Genomic DNA, 18,338 nt, shown 5'->3' with positions numbered 1-18,338 from the left:
TTGTCAGTCGCATCATTTGCAAATATTTTCTCCTATTCTGTGAGTTGTCTTTTCATTTTGTTTGTGGTTTCCTTTGCTGTGCAAAAGCTTGTAAATTTGATTAGGTCCCATTTGTTTATTTTTGTTTTTATTTCTATTGCCTTGGGAGACTGACCTAAGGAAACATTGGTACAATTTATGTCAGAGAATGTTTTGCCTGTGTTCTCTTCTAGGAGTTTTATGGAGTCATGTCTTATGTTTAAGTCCTTAAGCCATTTTGAGTTTATTTTTGTGTATGGTGAGAGGGTGTGTTAACTTCATTGATTTACATGCAGCTGTCCAACTTTCCCAACACCACTTGCTGAAGAGACTATCTTTTTCCTATTGTGTATTCTTGCCTCCTTTGCCAAAGATTCATTGACCATAGGTGTGTGGGTTTATTTTTGGGCTCTCCATTCTGTTCCATTGGTCCATATGTCTGTTTCTGTACCAGTACCACACTGTTTTGATTACTGTAGCTTTGTATTCTGTCTGAGGTCTGGGATGGCTATGTCTCCTGCTTTGTTTTTTTTCTTCAGCATTGCTTTGGCAATTCTGGGTCTTTTATGGTTCCATATGAATTTTAGGATTATTTTTTCTAGTTCTGTGGAAAAGGTCATGGGAATTTGATAGGGATCACATTAAATCTGTAGATTGCTTTGGGTAGTATAGCCATTTTAACAATATTAATTCTTGCAATCTGAGAGCATGGGATATCTTCCATTTCTTTGAATCATCTTCAATTTCCTTCATTAATGCTTTATACTTATCACATAAATCTTTCACCTCCTTGGTGAGGTTTATTCCTAATATTTTATTTTTTGAGTTGTGATTTTAAAAGGTATTGTTTTTTACATTCCCTTTCTGATATTTCATTGTTGGTGTAAAGAAATGCAACCAGTTTCTGTATGTTAAACTTGTATCCTGCTATCTTGCTGAATTTGTTTATCAGTTCTAGTAGTTTTTGTGTGGAGTCTTTAGGGTGTTCTATCTATAGTGTCATATCATCTGCGTATAATGACAATTTTACCTCTTCCCTTCCAACTTGGATACCTTTTGTTTCTTTTTCTTGTCTGATTGCTGTGGCTAGGACTCCCAATACTATGTTGAGAGAAATGGTGAGAGTGGGCATCCTTGTCTTGTTCCAGATTTTAGCAGAAAGCCTTTTAATTTTTCACCATTGAGTATTATATTGGCTGTGGGTTTGTCATATATAGCTTTTACTATTTTGAGATATGTTCCCTCTATACCCACTTTGGTAAGAGTTTTTATCATGAATGGATGTTGGATTTTGTCAAGTGCTTTTTTTGCATCTATTGAGATGATGATGTGGTTTTTGAGTTTTCTTTTGTTTATGTGGTGTATCATAAACAAAATTGATTGATTTGCATATGTTGAGCCATCCTTGTGAACTTGGGATGAATCCCACTTGGTTGTGGTGTATGATCTTTTTTATGCATTGTTGGATTTGGTTTGCTAATATTTTGTTGAGAATTTTTGCATCTATATTCATCAAAGGTATTGGCCTGCAATTTTCTTATTTCGTGGTGTCTTTGTCTGGTTTTGGTATCAGGGTGATGGTGGCTTCATTGAATGACCTTGGGAGTGTTCCCTCCTCTTCAACGTTTTGAAAGAGTTTGAGAAGGATCAGTATAAGTTCTTCTTTGTATGTTTGGTAGAATTTGCCTGTGAAACCATCTGGTCCTGGACTTTTGTTGGTAGGGAGTTTTTAAATTACAGATTCTATTTCAGTTCTAGTGATCCATCTGTTCAAATTATCTATTTCTTCTTGATTTAATTTTGGTGGGCTGTATGTTTCTAGAAACTTGTCCATTTCTTCTAGGTTGTCAAATTTGTTGGCATATGATTTTTCATACTATTCCCGTGTGGTATTTTTGTTTTTCTGTGGCATCAGTTCTTACGTCTCCTTTTTCATTTCTTACTTTGTTTATTTGTGTTCTCTCTTCTTGGTGAGCCTGGCCAGAGGTTTGTCAGTCTTGTTTATCCTTTCAAAAACCAGCCTTTGGTTTTATCGACTTTTTCTATTGTTTTTTTTTTAAGTTCTGTTTTATTTATTTCCTGTCTGATCTTTCTTCCTTCCTTCCTTCTGCTGACTTTAGGTTTTGTTTGTTCTTTTTCTAATCCTTTTAAGTGGTAGTTTAGGTTGTTTATTTGAGATTTTTCTTTTTTTTTGAGGAAGACCTGTATCGCTATGAACTTTACTCTAATAACTGCTTTTTCTGCATCCCATAGATTTTGTATGGTTGTGTTTTCCATTATATTTTAAACCTTCTGGTGCAAATATCCCCCAAACCAGTGAATTTGGTCCTTACTAGGTGTGTCAAATGACTTAGAGGTCTTTAGTCTTAAGAAAGTGGGAAAAACAATACCAGATAATACTATACTCATGTCGGTTTCATCAAGGCTAATAACTTTATGAGTAGAAAAACTGAGTTTTTTTGCCAACTTTAGAAGCAGTTTCCTGAAATAAAAAATCTGACATATTCTTGCAACAGTGTCTTGGATTTGTATGCAATAAGATATCTATTTGAGGAAACCCATTTTGGGAAATATAAAAATTGAAAAGATTAATATTTATATTTTATTATAAACTATAATTTTAGTTTTTTCTCTCTATTCTTTTGGATATTGGTTGAGATCATGAATCTACTAAGTGTAAAAGTTTAACATGCTTTCTGCTACTATGGCATTTAGTTTAAATCAATGAGTATGTATTACTAAGGTGTTATCAGTCGTATAGAATTATCTGGGAAGACAATAATGCAGTGTTCATCTCTTCAACTTTTGATTTTATGGTGGAATATTCTTTGTAAAATTGTAATGATTGATTTCAGATAATCTAGATTTTAAAAAACTGGTTGTGTGAACCAGTGATTCTCTTTCTTAAACTTTTATGCCTTTCATCTATAACCTTCTGCCACTTATGCACATACATGTGCTTTGACATTCCATTTTGAAATAGGATAAAGCAGTACTTTAGCTTATTTGGAAATGGAAAGTCAAAGAGAACTTTAGAGTTCCTTTTTTTCCCAGCTTACAAATAATACAGGTATTATAAACTCATGTCAAAGCTTAAAGTAAACCCTGGCAGAAGATCAGTATTTTGGTGTAAACCTTTAAACATCTACAATTACATTGTGTTTTCACTGTTATTGGACTTAATAATGGGCTCCAACTAATTCTAAAACTAAAGATTAAAGTTTGGTTAGTATTGTACCTATTTCTTAGATATGGGAATGTTTAGTTAATACCATGTTTTGGGGAAAATAATTTTATTCTGAGAAAGTTGTTCTTTTAGACAACAGTAATTTAAAAAATAGTTTAAAAAATTTTGTTATTGAAGATAGCAACAAGCATTTGAGCTGCCACTTGTGGGAAAGAGTTACATATCTATTTTTCCAGAGCTGGACAGAAAATACCATTTTTTTCACATGGACTTTTGACTTTAAATCACAACTTCATTTAGGTCCTACTTGTATTCCCAGATTTTAAAGGGAGGAGGCTGACTGGGGATGGAATCCTAAAACACATATGCCCTTTTTGTGATTATCTTGATAGATGAATTAAGGAATTGTCCACTTATACACTAGGCAGAGTACTTATCTTTTATTCCTGGGCAACATGGTAATTAGGGCTTTTGTCTACTTCCAAAATAAACGTGTGGAAATTTAAGAAGCCATGTTATCTCCACTGTTACAAATTTCCACAAAGGCTTTCTAGGTGAATGGAAGATGGCAATTGCTATAGCTGTAACTTTTGGTAACTCTGAGAGTCACCTCTAGTTGATGATCTTGTTTCTGTTTCTTTGCCAAAGTTTATGTCATCTAGGTACAATGCACTGGCATAATGTGGAAGATGGGAACATTCATCTTAGTCAGTTAACTTCTAATATGTTATTAACCATAAATCTTGACCACCAGTAGCAACTTTACACTTAAGGTGTGGACTTACTATTTAGATTATAAAACTTCTTAGGAACCAAAAAGCTTATATCTTTAAAAATAAAAAATCACCTCATATTATTCTTGTGTACAATGAATGTTCAATATAATGGACTCACAAATGTCTGCATTTTATTGCCTTGATCTGGTTTCTATTTCCTTGAGGATATTTCTTTAGTTAAATTGTTTTTTATATATTATTCCTTATTACATTAAATTGTAGAATATCTAGATTATCAGTTTTTAATGGTGATTGACAATGCATAGATCTTGTGAAATCTCACCTAAGATAGTTGGAAATATCCAACATAAAGTTTTATAATAGAAGTTTGTAGTATAATTCAGAACAGTTACACTTTTTAAAATTCTGTTAATTTCGTCTGTGGTGCTTAGGAAACTTACTATTGGATCATTTTAGATAGTGTTAAGATATTAAAGCCTTAATATGAAGAGATTAGTCTATTTGCAAATTACCAAGTTACTCCTATTCAACTGTACAGAATATCTACAATTGTTTAAAACCATTATATTTTAGTGTGATATGACCTGCAAATATACAAAGCCTTTCTCACATTGTAATTCTTTGCTTCTCATAGTTATAAGGGCATAGCTTTTAAAATAGGAATGTCTTATAAATAACTGGTTATAGGACTATTTTTAAATGTTCTGGTTAAAAATGAAAAGTAATTTGAGCATTGCATCTCTATAATAGAGTTCTCTCAAAGTTTGTTGACATTCTTGATTTTTAGCAGGGCTGTAACTGCAAGTAGGATACATTTTGTGCATGTATTTGACATTTGGGACATGATTCATGTTCTTGAAACTAATAGCTGGCAGTGATGAACATTTTAAATATCATGACTTGTTGTCAGTGATATTCTCAAACTAATGATTTACTCATTTCATTAAGATATTTGTTGAGCCAGAAAAAGTAATAATTTATGCTTTTTTTTATTCCTATGTCCTCAAAACAATTAAGTGAATGGTTGTTATTAGATCTTTTTTTTTCTCCAGGCACTCTTATGAAGTAACTCAGATATTGTCAGTTAATTAAACTATGTAAGTTGAGAACCAACTATCAGAATAGGAAAAATCTATTTAATTCTGGCATTTTAATATATTTGAGAATCTTTAGCTGGTAACATATATGTATATTGTCATTTTTGAAAGTTAGGCATACATTGATAGCACTAGATTATCAACATCAAAGGTAATGTATTGGTATGTGTGTACTTTTGTATAATATTGTAGTACATAATGATTTTTTAAAAAATGCACTTAAATACCAATTCCAAATGTTACTGTAACAAATAATACTTGTTTTATTGGGCAGCTCTTCAGCATGCAGGAAGAAATCCATCCCAAAAGACCATTAATAAGTATTGGACTCCTCAAACTGCCAAACTGAATTTTGATGATTTTTGTTTAATTTTAAGAAAGGAAAAACCTACTTCAAAAGCAGAATTGCTAAAATCATTTAAGCAATTAGATGTAAATGATGATGGCTCTATTTTACACACTGATCTTTATAAACTTCTAACAAAGGTAAGATCTGTGAAACAGTTTTGTAATATGCATGTTTTGCAGAACAACTTGGAATCTAGCTTTGGCTACCAAAGTCCACATCAGAAATAACTATTTCACTGGCAGGGGAAATGAATCACATATATGTTGTTTGTAAAGTACTTAAGGATCCTTCTGGATGAAAGGTGCTTTATAAATAAAAGATAAAGTATAAAATTGAGCCTGTGTTGTAATCCTCTTGTGCTCCTTTGCAATTCTTTCCTGCCAGAACTCTTTGTAAATCAGTGATAGGTTCATATGTGATAAGTAAAAGAGAACTAAAGTATAAATGAGATTCAGAAACCATTCTGTTTCTTGGTACAGCATGAGAAAGTATTGTTACTCTGAATTTAATAGTAGTTATTACTGAATCTATGATATATATTGTTGAAATTTAGTAAACTGAAATTCAGCACACTTTTATACAATTTAATTGTGAAAATTGTGAAATTTTATTTCATATAATAGGTTCATTTTTGCTTGACATAATACTCATTCTGAGATTTTTAATGAAATCATATATTCAAATTTACTTGTAGAAAAGATTAAAATTAATTTCCACTCTCCCTGTGCATGACAAAGTGATAGACATGTTGCTTTAAAATAAATCTTTTTTTTTCCAGAGAGGTGAGAAGATGACTCGAGAAGAGGTAAATGCCATAATAAATTTGGCTGACGTAAATGCTGATGGCAAATTTGACTACATCAAGGTACATAAGCTCATACTGATGTAAATTTGTTTACTGTATAGAAGTATTTTTAAACGCACACATCTTTTAAATATTGACAATGATATATTTATATATTAAGTACTAATTGTACTTGAAATTTAATCTCTCCAGTCCCACAATTGTAATCTGAATGACTACCTGAAAAATAATGTAACCAAGTTAAAATACATGCATGTGCTCACACATACACACACACACACACTCCTCTTTGAATATGCCTCTTCTGGAGTGGAAGCATCATAAAAATTATTTAGAACAAACGCAAGTCTACACATGTCTTGTAAAAAAATAATAATAAATCACCTTTCTTTGTGTAACATTTTATTTTCACTCAGGGTATGGCCTCCTTATTGAATCATGGCTGCATTTCACTAGGTCACTTGAGGGTGGTCAATCTGATTCAAGAAAATAAAATGAGTAACCTAGTTCAATAGGAAATATATTTCATCTATCAGTCTATCCCTTGCCTACTAATGTGCATTTTCTTTCTCCTCCCAAATGTATGATTGAATGTTTTACCCACTGGAGTACTTGTTTCCTATAGTTTTGTAAATTATATATGACAACCAATGAACAATGTCTCAAAACTACGCTAGAAAAACTGGAGGTTGACAGTAAACTGAGGCGTCAACAGTTTGGAAGCCACATGGAAGGGTCCCCTGAAAGGGACCCATCACCAGTACCAAAACCATCACCCAACATCATAAGAAAAACTGATCAGGAATCATTCTCAAATAAAGGTATTTACTTTTCTTGTTCAAGAATTAAGGATCATATTCAGATAAATTTTTCTTTCCATCTTAGCTTATCAGTGATAAAACAAACTTTTGTTAGCTACTGTTTCTAGACTCACTTAGCTATAAAAATCTATTGAAGTAAAATTTTATTATGGAACTTGACTTGGCTTTGCTCATTATATTTTATTAAAAGTAAAATTTCAGGCTAAAAGATGACAGATTGAAATAAAGAATCTTATTAGTAGATCAGAAATTAGGAGCCATTAAAGTCTGATAAATATAAAACTTTTGAGTTTATTTCAATAGGAAGAACAAAGAGAATGAAATTAATACATAGTCCTTTCATACTACACTGTTCAGAAACAGACTTCTTATTGACAGCTTTTCATAATGTGAGACTGAATAACTATTACTTGTTACAGGAGACACCAGGAGTTCTTTACTGACAACAACTAGAGAGTTCAGAACATCTGTTTCTTTCACAATTACCATGGACGCTAGTAGTAAGCAAAACTCAAAGTTAACTGAGCCAAACTCAATAAAGGTATAGTATTTTAAATGAATAGGTATGACTTTTTCTGAAAACAAATTTGACATTAAGTTTATTAATAACTTTTCGGTGTTTACAGAGAACAGGTAAAGTTTATGAAGTAATTCTTTGAGGTTTTCTGTGGATTGTAACATTTCTACCTATAAGCCAGTTTTAACAAATTTAAAGTGAAAATGATGGATAAGAATATTATTAAATGGTCTTTAGTTTAAAAATGATGACTCTTCAGTTTTTGAACTTGATGAATAGATTGTGCAATTATGTACTTTGCCAAGCAATTTTTTGGTTTTGTTTAACAAATACTTTTCATAGGTGTTTCTTATAAATAAATCATTCATTCAATATCAGTTCCTTTGAGAGAAAGACAACAAAGTCACTTTGCTAAGTCAATATTTGTAGAGTGTTAATATTGATCGTCCTTTGTTTTCCCTTTCTAGACTCAACCTTTACTAGTTTTCTTTCAACAGAAAATAATAGCTACAGACATATAAAACATCAACTGGAAACTGCTAGGATACATTAAAAATGTGTACCTAGGGGGAAAAATGGTTATGACCACATACTATAACTGCTGTTAGAAAACTGAACTGATTTTTCTCAAGAGCTACATTTTTGTTTCAAATAACAACTCTGTATTTGATATTGAACTCTGAAGTCCCTTATATCTTTAAATTGCTAGACAGTGACATTTGTTCTATATTAAAATTTTAAAACATTATCTCCAAGGAATTCTGTTCAGACTGTTTAGGAATCTATACACCCTAAGCAATTTGGTGTGCATGTCCAACATGTTCACACACAATATTTAGTGTTCCAACAATATTATTTTCCACCAGTGGAAACTTTCTGTATTTTGCAACTAAATTAAATGCTAACTAATAAAATCAACTTAAATAACTGTTGCTTACCCGATTCAAAAGTGTAAATAAATATAATTTTATAAAATATAAATGAATATTAATATGGGTTATATTAAAGCCATAATAAAACTTTTTCTCTGTTTCATGCTCTTATTAATTGGGTACATACCAGTACAGTTCCTTTAATTTAGTTCAGCTCAACAAATATTCATTAAAAAGGTAACATATGCGAGCTATTTTGCTTAGTGTAATGGGCCCTGAATTAAAAAAATAAAAATTTTCATTTCATTATTAACAATATACCAAGTTAGTATAGCATTTCATTTATTCAACAAATATTTATTTATTTATTTAGGCCGCACGAAGCAGTGTGGCTTGTGGGATCTTAGTTCCCCGACCAGGAATTGAACTCAGGCCCTCAGCAGTGAAAACGTGAAAACGTGAAATATACCAAGTTAGTATAGCATTTCATTTATTCAACAAATATTTATTTATTTATTTAGGCCGCACCAAGCAGTGTGGCTTGTGGGATCTTAGTTCCCCGACCAGGAATTGAACTCAGGCCCTCAGCAGTGAAAACGTGAAGTCCTAACCACTGGACCACCAGGGAATTCCCACACCAACAAATATTTATTGAATGACTACTTTGTGCAAAGCACTGTTCTAAGGTGCTGATTAAAACCTTTGAATAGACAGACCTGTGTTTAACTCTTAGCTTTATCACTTAATAACTGTGTGACCTTTGGTAAGTTAGTCAGCAGCCCCTCTGAGTTTTAGTTTCCTTATCTATAAATTGGGAATAATTATATTTAGTGTGTTTTTGAAAGATTTAAATCATCTAACATATATAAATAATTTAGCACAATGCCAGGGACATAGTTTTACTTTAATAAATAATATTGTTATTAATATTATTATGGAACTAAGAAATTACTGTAGATCTTTATGTGGGAATAACATGATGAAAGTATAGTTTAAGAAAAGTTATTATACTGTTGTATATTGTATATGGAGACTTCAAATTAGGGAGACTATAGAGAGGCTGATAGAGTTATTCAGATATAAAGTAAGTACAGCTAGGCCAAGGGTAGTACCTGAACATAGTAAGGAAGGGACAACTCTAATAGACAACACCAAAATTAATCTGTAGGCCATAGTGATTGTATAACAAAAGACTAAAGTTTTGCATCTAAGACATCAAGAGCAAGGAAAGGTACTGATGATAATTAGGAATTATGTAAAAGATAGTAGGAGAATTTAATGATTAAAAGAAGATGGTGTACTGTCAACTTGTAAATTCTGTGACTTTCATATAAAATTTAACGTCTTTTAGAAATACTTCATAGCTTTTGTATTACTTACCTGACTTTTTATGTCCTTTTTCTGATCTTGATATTGCCCACTGTTTGTACTCGCTGATATTTCTTAGATGAGCTGAAATGATTTTTTTTAAAAATCTGTGATCCTTTTGCTATTCAGCAGGATTCAGTTCTTTGTTTGCATTTTACCTTGAAGTTATTTTTTAAAATTTCTTAAATTTTATATATTTCTTAAGTTTCACAACAACTCTAAGAAGTACTTGGTTAGGAATACAATTATTGTATAATTTGTTTTAATTGAGATTGATAGAATAAGTTACTAAAAGAATTATTAAATTAATTTTCTTCAAATACTTTAAATCTATTTTAAACAAGTTTGGGTACCTCAGTTTCATGTGGAGTGGAGAAGTATGGAATTGGGACAGAAAAGAAAGGTCTTTTCAGAAATTAGAAAATTATTGTAATGGGGTACACATAAGCCAGATTTTAAATCATAAATCTACACAAATGGTAAAAGACCTGAATTATGGGAGGAAAGTAGGACCTTCACAGGGACTATACATGTGTTACTTTCTGTATACCATATGTAGGTACTGTATCACTAGTCTTTTTTTAATCCTGAATTTTCTCTATTTATTTAGGTTTCATAATGTACAAGGAGTGTCAGAAATTTTTCTTTGAGAGAAATATAGCTTCAGTTGCCAGTCATGACTAAAATTAGAGAAAGCCATGAGTTGTAAGTTCCAGAGATGCAATACTATATCCAGATTCCTAGTTAGAGTATGTTACATATATTTTACATATATATGTGTTGTGTAACATATATATAATACAACATATGTGTTGTATGTGAATATGTTGTGTAACATGTAGGTTATATATGTCTATATATGTAAAACAATACAAATATAAACATTTTAGACTTGAGATGGTTGTCTAACTTAATTTTTGTGAAGGCTCCAAATAGTAATTTTTCTTATAAAAATCTCTCATTTTCAAAATGTTTATCAATTCAAATTGTCAATTAGGTGAGCAATCTATATCAAATTTTCCCCTTATAAATCATCTATTTAACCTCCTGTTTTTAAGTATGTACAGTTTTTAAGTATGTACAGTTTATAATTCTTTAATAACAAAAAGTTCAATAGCAGTCTGTTTACCTACTTAACAAAAAGTAAATAGCCTTCTAATAGCGTGACATACGGTATCTTTATAGAAAACAACGTGATGATGATGATGATAATGATGACATAGAAGTTCCTCCTTTGACTAAGTCTATGGCAGATCTACTGCTTAATAATTCTACTTCACCTAAAACTTTAATAATACAGAATTGTGTGTCAAACAAATCATGTTCTCTACAGTGTTCCAAGAAAAATGTAACTTTACTGATATATTTAAGTTTTGAGAGCTAGAATTTTCAACTTTACTATTTTTAATTTATGCTTTTAAGCATTTCCTTATGCATTGTGAATGAAAATAAATAATATTTGTATATGACAAATGAATTAACAGTTTTTTCCTTTTATATGAATTTACTTGAATTGGTAGAATATAGCACCACCTTATGCCCTATATAAGAATTACAAGCTACTATTTTATTTCTGCTTTATATTGTCAAAAATTATATCATACATGGAATTTCTTACTCTATCATTCTAAGAATTTTTTTTTTTTTTTTTTTTTGCGGTACGCGGGCCTCTCACTGTTGTGGCCTCTCCCGTTGCGGAGCAACAGGCTCCGGACGCGCAGGCTCAGCGGCCATGGCTCACGGGCCCAGCTGCTCCGCGGCATGTGGGATCTTCCCGGACCGGGGCACGAACCCGTGTCCCCTGCATCGGCAGGCGGACTCTCAACCACTGCGCCACCAGGGAAGCCCCATTCTAAGAATTTTTAAAAAACTCAACCTTCTTCCATTTTTCTCATAATACTCAAACTGTCAACTTAATCTATAATCCTTTCAAGTTGATTTATTTGAATGAGCCAGCCAATTTGTCAGTACTTTTTTCCTTTTAATTCATAACATTTTAGTCTAGGTCCTAGAGAAAAAGCTCTGTGTGATTGAAAGTCTATTTGTTTTAAAGTAAATTTGGGGTTGAATAAGCATTGTGTGTTTAATAACTCTGACAGATCTTAAGAATTTGAATTCTTCCTTTCAAACAAGAGAGCTACAAATTCTCCTAGTGGTGTTATTTAATATTCAAAGTAAACTGATTATCACATTGAAGTTTGGTTGATATATATAATATATAGGTTTTCTTCTATCTAATAATAGCTGTTTTCTTACCATTTTCCAGCCTTATTGACCATGTGTTGTATTCAGAGTGATTGTCTTTCAAAGAAACTTGTAAATTCCCTTCTACCTGTACCTTTTATAAAATTGGAACTTAGGAAAGACGTCTAATAAAAATACTTAATTCGCTCCCCAGCTAAATTTTATAAAGCATCTCCTATCATCCAGAGATACCATAAGCACATGGAGAAACTCTTCCATTTTTGAGTTTCCCAAATGCCACAAGTACTTTTCACTATGTGTACCAGGCAAAGTGCATTGTTTTTTAGTTTCATTTAAACATTTTTTAACCGGAGAGTAGGAGGCTGCTATACCCATGGTTCCAATACAAATTTAAGAAATTTTTTAGATACTAAAATCTACATTTTTTTAGTAAGAAAACCAAATAATTATGTTTATCTTAACATTTCAGTATATGTATAATTCTGAATGATAATGAGTTATCATACTTATGATAATTTTATAAACATGAAGTTTTAAAAATATTAGCTTTAGAAAAATCATGGCAGATATTTAAATGTGGGGAAAAAAAGAATTTTGAATATAGCTGGTAGTTTGGAGAGAAAGTAAGGGTACTTAGGTTCAGGTCTGGTTCTGCAATCAACGAGGATTATGAATTAAGCATATCACTTTATTTTTCAGAGTTTCATCAGTCGAAAGAGAAGCCTGACTGAATTGCCTTTTAGACTTCTACCTTTAATATTCTGTAATTCTAAACTAGTATCCTTTACCATTCCAGTTGGGTAAATGTAAAAAATACATTCATAAGTTATATTAGATTAAATTCCACGCGTGCTGCAACTAAGGAGCCTGCCTGCTGCAACTGAGACCTGGTGCAACCAAATAAATAAATAATTAATTATTTTTAAAAAATTGATTGAAAGGAAAACAGTTTAAGTGTTTTCCGTTTGGTGTCAGAATCTTAGTTCAAACTGTCTCAAAATTCCATATGATTGTATCTTTCCTTTCTTATCTGTGGCAGTCATCATCGTCCAAGGTCATGTTGATTATGTTCAGGACAATTGGCTTTGAAATAATGTCAGCATCTGTTGTTAGTCAATAATACATTTCCATCCAAGAGATTTACAGGGAGGCTAAATGAAAGTCTGTACATACTCTTACTCATCATTAACAGTTGAACTTTTGACTCAAGCCCAACTTTGAACCTCATTGTGTTATAAAAATTTTGAATTTAGTACCTTGAGTATACTTTCTTTTAGAAACATGATTTAATGGTAAAGCTTTGATCCAGAAGTCTTAGACTCTACACCTAATATTTCTACAAACTCCTTGTATAACTCTGAACCCATATAATCTATGGGTATCTCAATTTGTCTGTTTATTAAAATGACTAATTTATATCTACCCCATATTGTCTTATAGGGATGTTGTTGAAATATCATGTATAATGACTTGTTTCTGTCATGGGCAGTATACTTGTGAAGATGAATTCCAATAATTTAAGGTCACATTTTAATTTCTCAGAATTAAAAGTACACATATCTTTTTTTTTTTTTTTTTTTTTTTGCGGTACGTGGGCCTCTCACTATTGTGGCCTCTCCCGTTGCGGAGCGCAGGGTCCGGACGCGCTCAGCAGGCATGGCTTACGGGCCCAGCTGCTCCGCGGCATGTGGGATCTTCCCGGACCGGGGCACGAACCCATGTCCCCTGCATCGGCAGGTGGACTCCCAACCACTGCACCACCAGGGAAGCCCAATACACATATCTTTTAGACCCCAAAGGTGTGACAGTGCATGTGACTAATGACTGACTAAAAGCTTGAGTAACAGTTTAGCAATAATGATAATTTCTTAAAATTCAGTTTAAGAAGAAATCTCTAAAGAAAAGATGAATATAAAAATGGAAAACTTACATAATTGAAAAATAACCAAAACTAAAATTAAAGGAAATAGAGAAAATACATGCAACAAAGTTTACAAAGGTGATTAATATCTAAAATAATCAAAATAACTTATTAAAATATGTAAGAAAAATACCAAGTCCACAATAGATCTATGACAATAAGGGATAAATAGGCAGTTCACACAGAAGGAGACAAAATTATAAACACATGGGGAAATGTTCAACCTTGCTAGTAATTAGGGAAATTAATGCAAAAATCATTACAATACCATTTTAATTTATTCTATTTTATTACATTAATATAAATTATTGTAAAAAATCATTAACAATACCATATACAAAAATATATGGAATACTATAATGAATATTTTATGTACTCACACCTAGCTTAAGAGAGCATCCCCAACCACTAACCAATTTTTTAATGGTAACACTACTGACCAAGTTATGGTAATAACAAATTATCAAATTATCACAACTGTAAAGTTGCATCACTTTTATAAAGCGGTATGAACATATGTCATTAGCCTTAAAAATACACATACTTTTTAAAAAGTTTGTTTATTTTTATTTTATTTATTTTTGGCTGCGTTGGGTCTTCGTTGCTGCACACAGACTTCCTCTAGTTGTGGCGAGTGGGGGCTACTTTTCCCTGGGGTGCACAGGCCTCTCATTGCGCTGGTCTCTCCTGTTGCAGAGCACAGGCTCTAGGCATGTGGGCCTCAGTAGTTGTGGCACATGGGCTCAGCAGCTGTGGCTCGTGGGCTCCAGAGCGCAGGCTCAGTAGTTGTGGCACATGGGCTTAGTTGCTCCACGGCATGTGGGATCTTCCCGGACCAGGGCTTGAACCTGTGTCCCCTGCATTGGCAGGCGGATTCCCAACCACTGCACCACCAGGGAAGTCCCCACATACTTCTTGCTTAGAAATTCTTCTAAAGGATATTCATCAGAAGAAAAGCATTTAGACAAAATAGTATTCATTTTAGCATTATCTATACTGATAACCTACATGTCCAACACTTTAGAAATAGTTAAGTAAGTAATGGTATACAAACTCAATGGGTAATAAAAGAACCAGCTAAATTGAAAATTTGAATATTGCTTAGCAAAATTTTTTTTTATCGTGCTAAAATTCACATAACATAAAATTTACCATTTTAACCATTTTTAAATGTATGAGTCTGTGGCCTTAAATACATTTGTGTTGTTGTAGACCACTACCACCATCCATGTCCAGAACTTTTTCATCATCTCCACTTGAAACTGTACCCATTAAACAATAACTCCTCATTTCCTCCTGCCCTCAGCTCCTGGCAAATGCCGTTCTACTTTCTGTCTCTGAATTTAACCATCCTAGCTACCTCATATCAGTGAAAGCATACAATATTTGTCCTTTTGCTTTTGTTTTGGCATACTTCACTTAGCATATGTCCTCAAGGTTCATCCATGTGTAGCATGTGTCAGAATTTCATTCCTTTTTAAAGCTGAATGATATCCCATTGTAGGTATATACCATATTTTGTTTATCCATTCGTCAATGGACATTTTATATATTTGAGTCTTTGCTTTCAGTTCTTTTGGATATGTACCCAGAAGTAGAATTGCTAGATCATATGGTAATTCTATGTTTAATTTTTGGGGAGGAACTGTCAAACCTTTTCCACAGTGGCTTCTTCACTTTACATTCCTATGAGCAATGCACAAGTGTTCCAATTTCTCCACGTCCTTGTCAGCACTTGTTATTATCTGTTTTTTTTTTTAATAGCCATCCTAGGGGGTATGAGGTGGTAACTCATTGTGGTTCTGATTTGCATTTCTCTAATGATAATGCTGAGCATCTTTTCATATGCTTATTGGCCATCTGTGTATCTTCTTCGGAGAAATATCTGTTCAAGCCCTATGGCCATTTTTTAGTTGGTTTCTTTTTTTTGGTTTCTTGTTGTTGAGTTGCAGGAGTTTTTAGTATAATCTGGATAATACTCCATTTCAGATATATGATTTGCAGATATTTTCTCCCACTATGTGGGTTGCCTTTTCACTGTGTTGATAGTGTCCTTTGATGCACAAAAGGTTTTTAATTTTTTTTTTAATTTTTTTTTTTTTTTGCGCTATGCGGGCCTTTCACTGTTGTGGCCTCTCCTGTTGCGGAGCACAGGCTCTGGACGCGCAGGCTCAGCGGCCATGGCTCATGGGCCTAGCCGCTCCACGGCATGTGGGATCTTCCTGGACCGGGGCACGAACCCGCGTCCCCTGCATCGGCAGGCAGACTCTCAATGACTGTGCCACCAGGGAAGCCCGGGTTTTTTAATTTTGATGAATTCAGTTTATCTATATATTTTTGTTGTTGCCTATGCTTTTGGAGTGTCATATCCAAGAAATCATTGCCAAATCTAATGTCATGAAGCTTTCGCCCTATGTTTTCTTCTCAGAGTTTTGTAATTTTAGTACTTACATTTAAGTCTTAGATCCATTTTGTGTTAGTTTTAGTTTATGGTATAAGGTAAGGGTTCAAAGTGATTATTTTGCACAGGGATATCCAGTTTTCGCAGCCCCGTTTGTTGAAATTTGAATTGCCTTGGCACCCTTGTTGAAAATCATTTGACCATATTTGTGAGAGTTTATTTCTGGTTTATCTTTTCTGTTCCATTGGTCTATATGTTTGTCTTTATGCCAGTATCACACTGTGTTGATTAATGTAGCTTTGTAGTAAAATCAGGAAATGTGAGTTCTTCAACTTTGTTCCTTTTCAATAGCACAATGTTTCAGATATAACATTAAATGAAAAAGGCAGGACATAAAATAATATTAATTAGAATGTAAAAAAATAGGTTTTTATATAAAGTCAGTATTAGGAATGATTACATAAGAATCAAACTAGGGTGGTAGAACTATGGGGACTTTTTTTCCTTATTTTTAAATTTCTAATTTTAAATGTATTTTTGTACCAGTAAAATAATATAAAATATAAATGTAATTATAATTTACATAGTAGAAAAATGGTGTGTAAGTATATGTTAAGATAGTTTAGCCTTTAAAAATGTGAGTAAGATATCAATATCAATGTAAATAATGTTTGTTCTTGACTCTTCAGTGCCATAGTAAATCCTTCTAAAATGGATTAATAATATTTTTTTTAAAAATATTTATTTATTTGGTTGTGCCAGGTCTTAGTTGCAGCAGGTGGGCTCCTTTTAGTTGCAGCTCACTGGCTCCTTAGTTGCGGCACGTGGGCTCCTTAGTTGTGGCACATGAACTCTTAGTTGCAGCATGCATGTGGGATCCAGTTCCCTGGCCAGGGATCGAACCCAGGCGCCCTGCATTGGGAGAGTGGAGTCTTAATTACTGTGCCACCAGGGAAGTCCCAGGATTAATAATATTTTTGATATTATTGTTACATAGCTAATGCATGCCTTTTCAGTTGTTATCTTAATATTATTAAAGCCTTGAGCTTATTATTTAAATATACTAACAGATAATTTTTCAAAATCATCCTTTATATAGTCACTTCAAAACCTCATTAATATTCTATTTTTGGAAGCCATTAGGAGTGGAACAGAAATATGTCTTATAGGTAGGCAAGCCTACTAATGATAAAGTGGAAAGCATACTTTTGCTCACATCTATGGTAATGGAACAATTTCTCATACCTTCAACAAAGAATCCTTTACTTTCTGCAGAAAGTGCCATCTTCAAGTAAAACCTGTTATGAAGTTCTAGTTATGAGATCACATGTAAGCATGTTGGTTTGGAACTAGGAGAAGGAATTTGAGACCAAGAGATAGTAGAGCTAATTTTATAGAGATGTCTTTCTCAAAACTGGTATTTATCAGCATTTTGCTATAGCTGTGAAATGAATTCAGTCTTTAGTTACCTAGACTTGAAACAATTATTCTGGTTTATTATACTTTATCTTTTAAATATAAAGTCCTTTCACTTTTTCTTTCAACATGTTAGTTTTAACAATCCTTACTTCTTCATTCTTAGTATGCTCTAAGCACTAATCTCACCCTGATTATTGCAGCAGCATGTTCATTTATTACTTTGTTTCAGTACTTTTCCAGCTCTCATGACCTGTATTTTTCATATTTCTCCTCTCCATTATATCTTTTCCTAACTTTTTGTAATCTAAATGCTGCCTCTTAATGATGTTGCAAATTCCTGGAGGGCACTGGCTCTAGTTGACATTTCTTTTATATGTTCCCTAGGTTTTTTCTCATTGCTCTGCATGCTGGAAACTTGTAATAAATATTGTTTGAAAAAAGTTTTCCTTCATTTCAGGAGTGGCAATGTGTACAATCAAAAGGTTGCTTTTTCTTAGAAGAAGATGGTGAAATCATTAGTCATCAATATAGGATGCAAATAGCTCAGAGATCCCTGGTTTATCTAACAATTAAGCCATTAAACCTGAGTCAAGCTGAAGGCAAGTTTAAATTTTCTGTATT

The 18,338-nt window shown here is 32.8% G+C and overlaps 1 protein-coding gene across 3 annotated transcripts in view; it reads left to right on the top strand.

The window, feature by feature from the left end:
* Positions 1-18,338, top strand: part of EFCAB7 (EF-hand calcium binding domain 7) — a 48,163-nt gene that overhangs the window by 4,742 nt on the left and 25,083 nt on the right. For all 3 annotated transcript variants that reach the window (XM_060139858.1, XM_060139856.1, XM_060139859.1), the window contains exons 3-7: positions 5,314-5,525; positions 6,167-6,253; positions 6,819-7,014; positions 7,434-7,555; positions 18,175-18,316. In XM_060139858.1, the coding sequence (XP_059995841.1) occupies positions 5,314-5,525; positions 6,167-6,253; positions 6,819-7,014; positions 7,434-7,555; positions 18,175-18,316 (759 nt within the window). The remainder of the gene's footprint in view (positions 1-5,313; positions 5,526-6,166; positions 6,254-6,818; positions 7,015-7,433; positions 7,556-18,174; positions 18,317-18,338) is intronic.

The sequence above is a fragment of the Lagenorhynchus albirostris genome, chromosome 2, assembly GCF_949774975.1.
Source record: "Lagenorhynchus albirostris chromosome 2, mLagAlb1.1, whole genome shotgun sequence".
Classification (NCBI taxonomy): domain Eukaryota; kingdom Metazoa; phylum Chordata; class Mammalia; order Artiodactyla; family Delphinidae; genus Lagenorhynchus; species Lagenorhynchus albirostris.
This window is presented reverse-complemented; position numbering and strand designations above follow the sequence as displayed.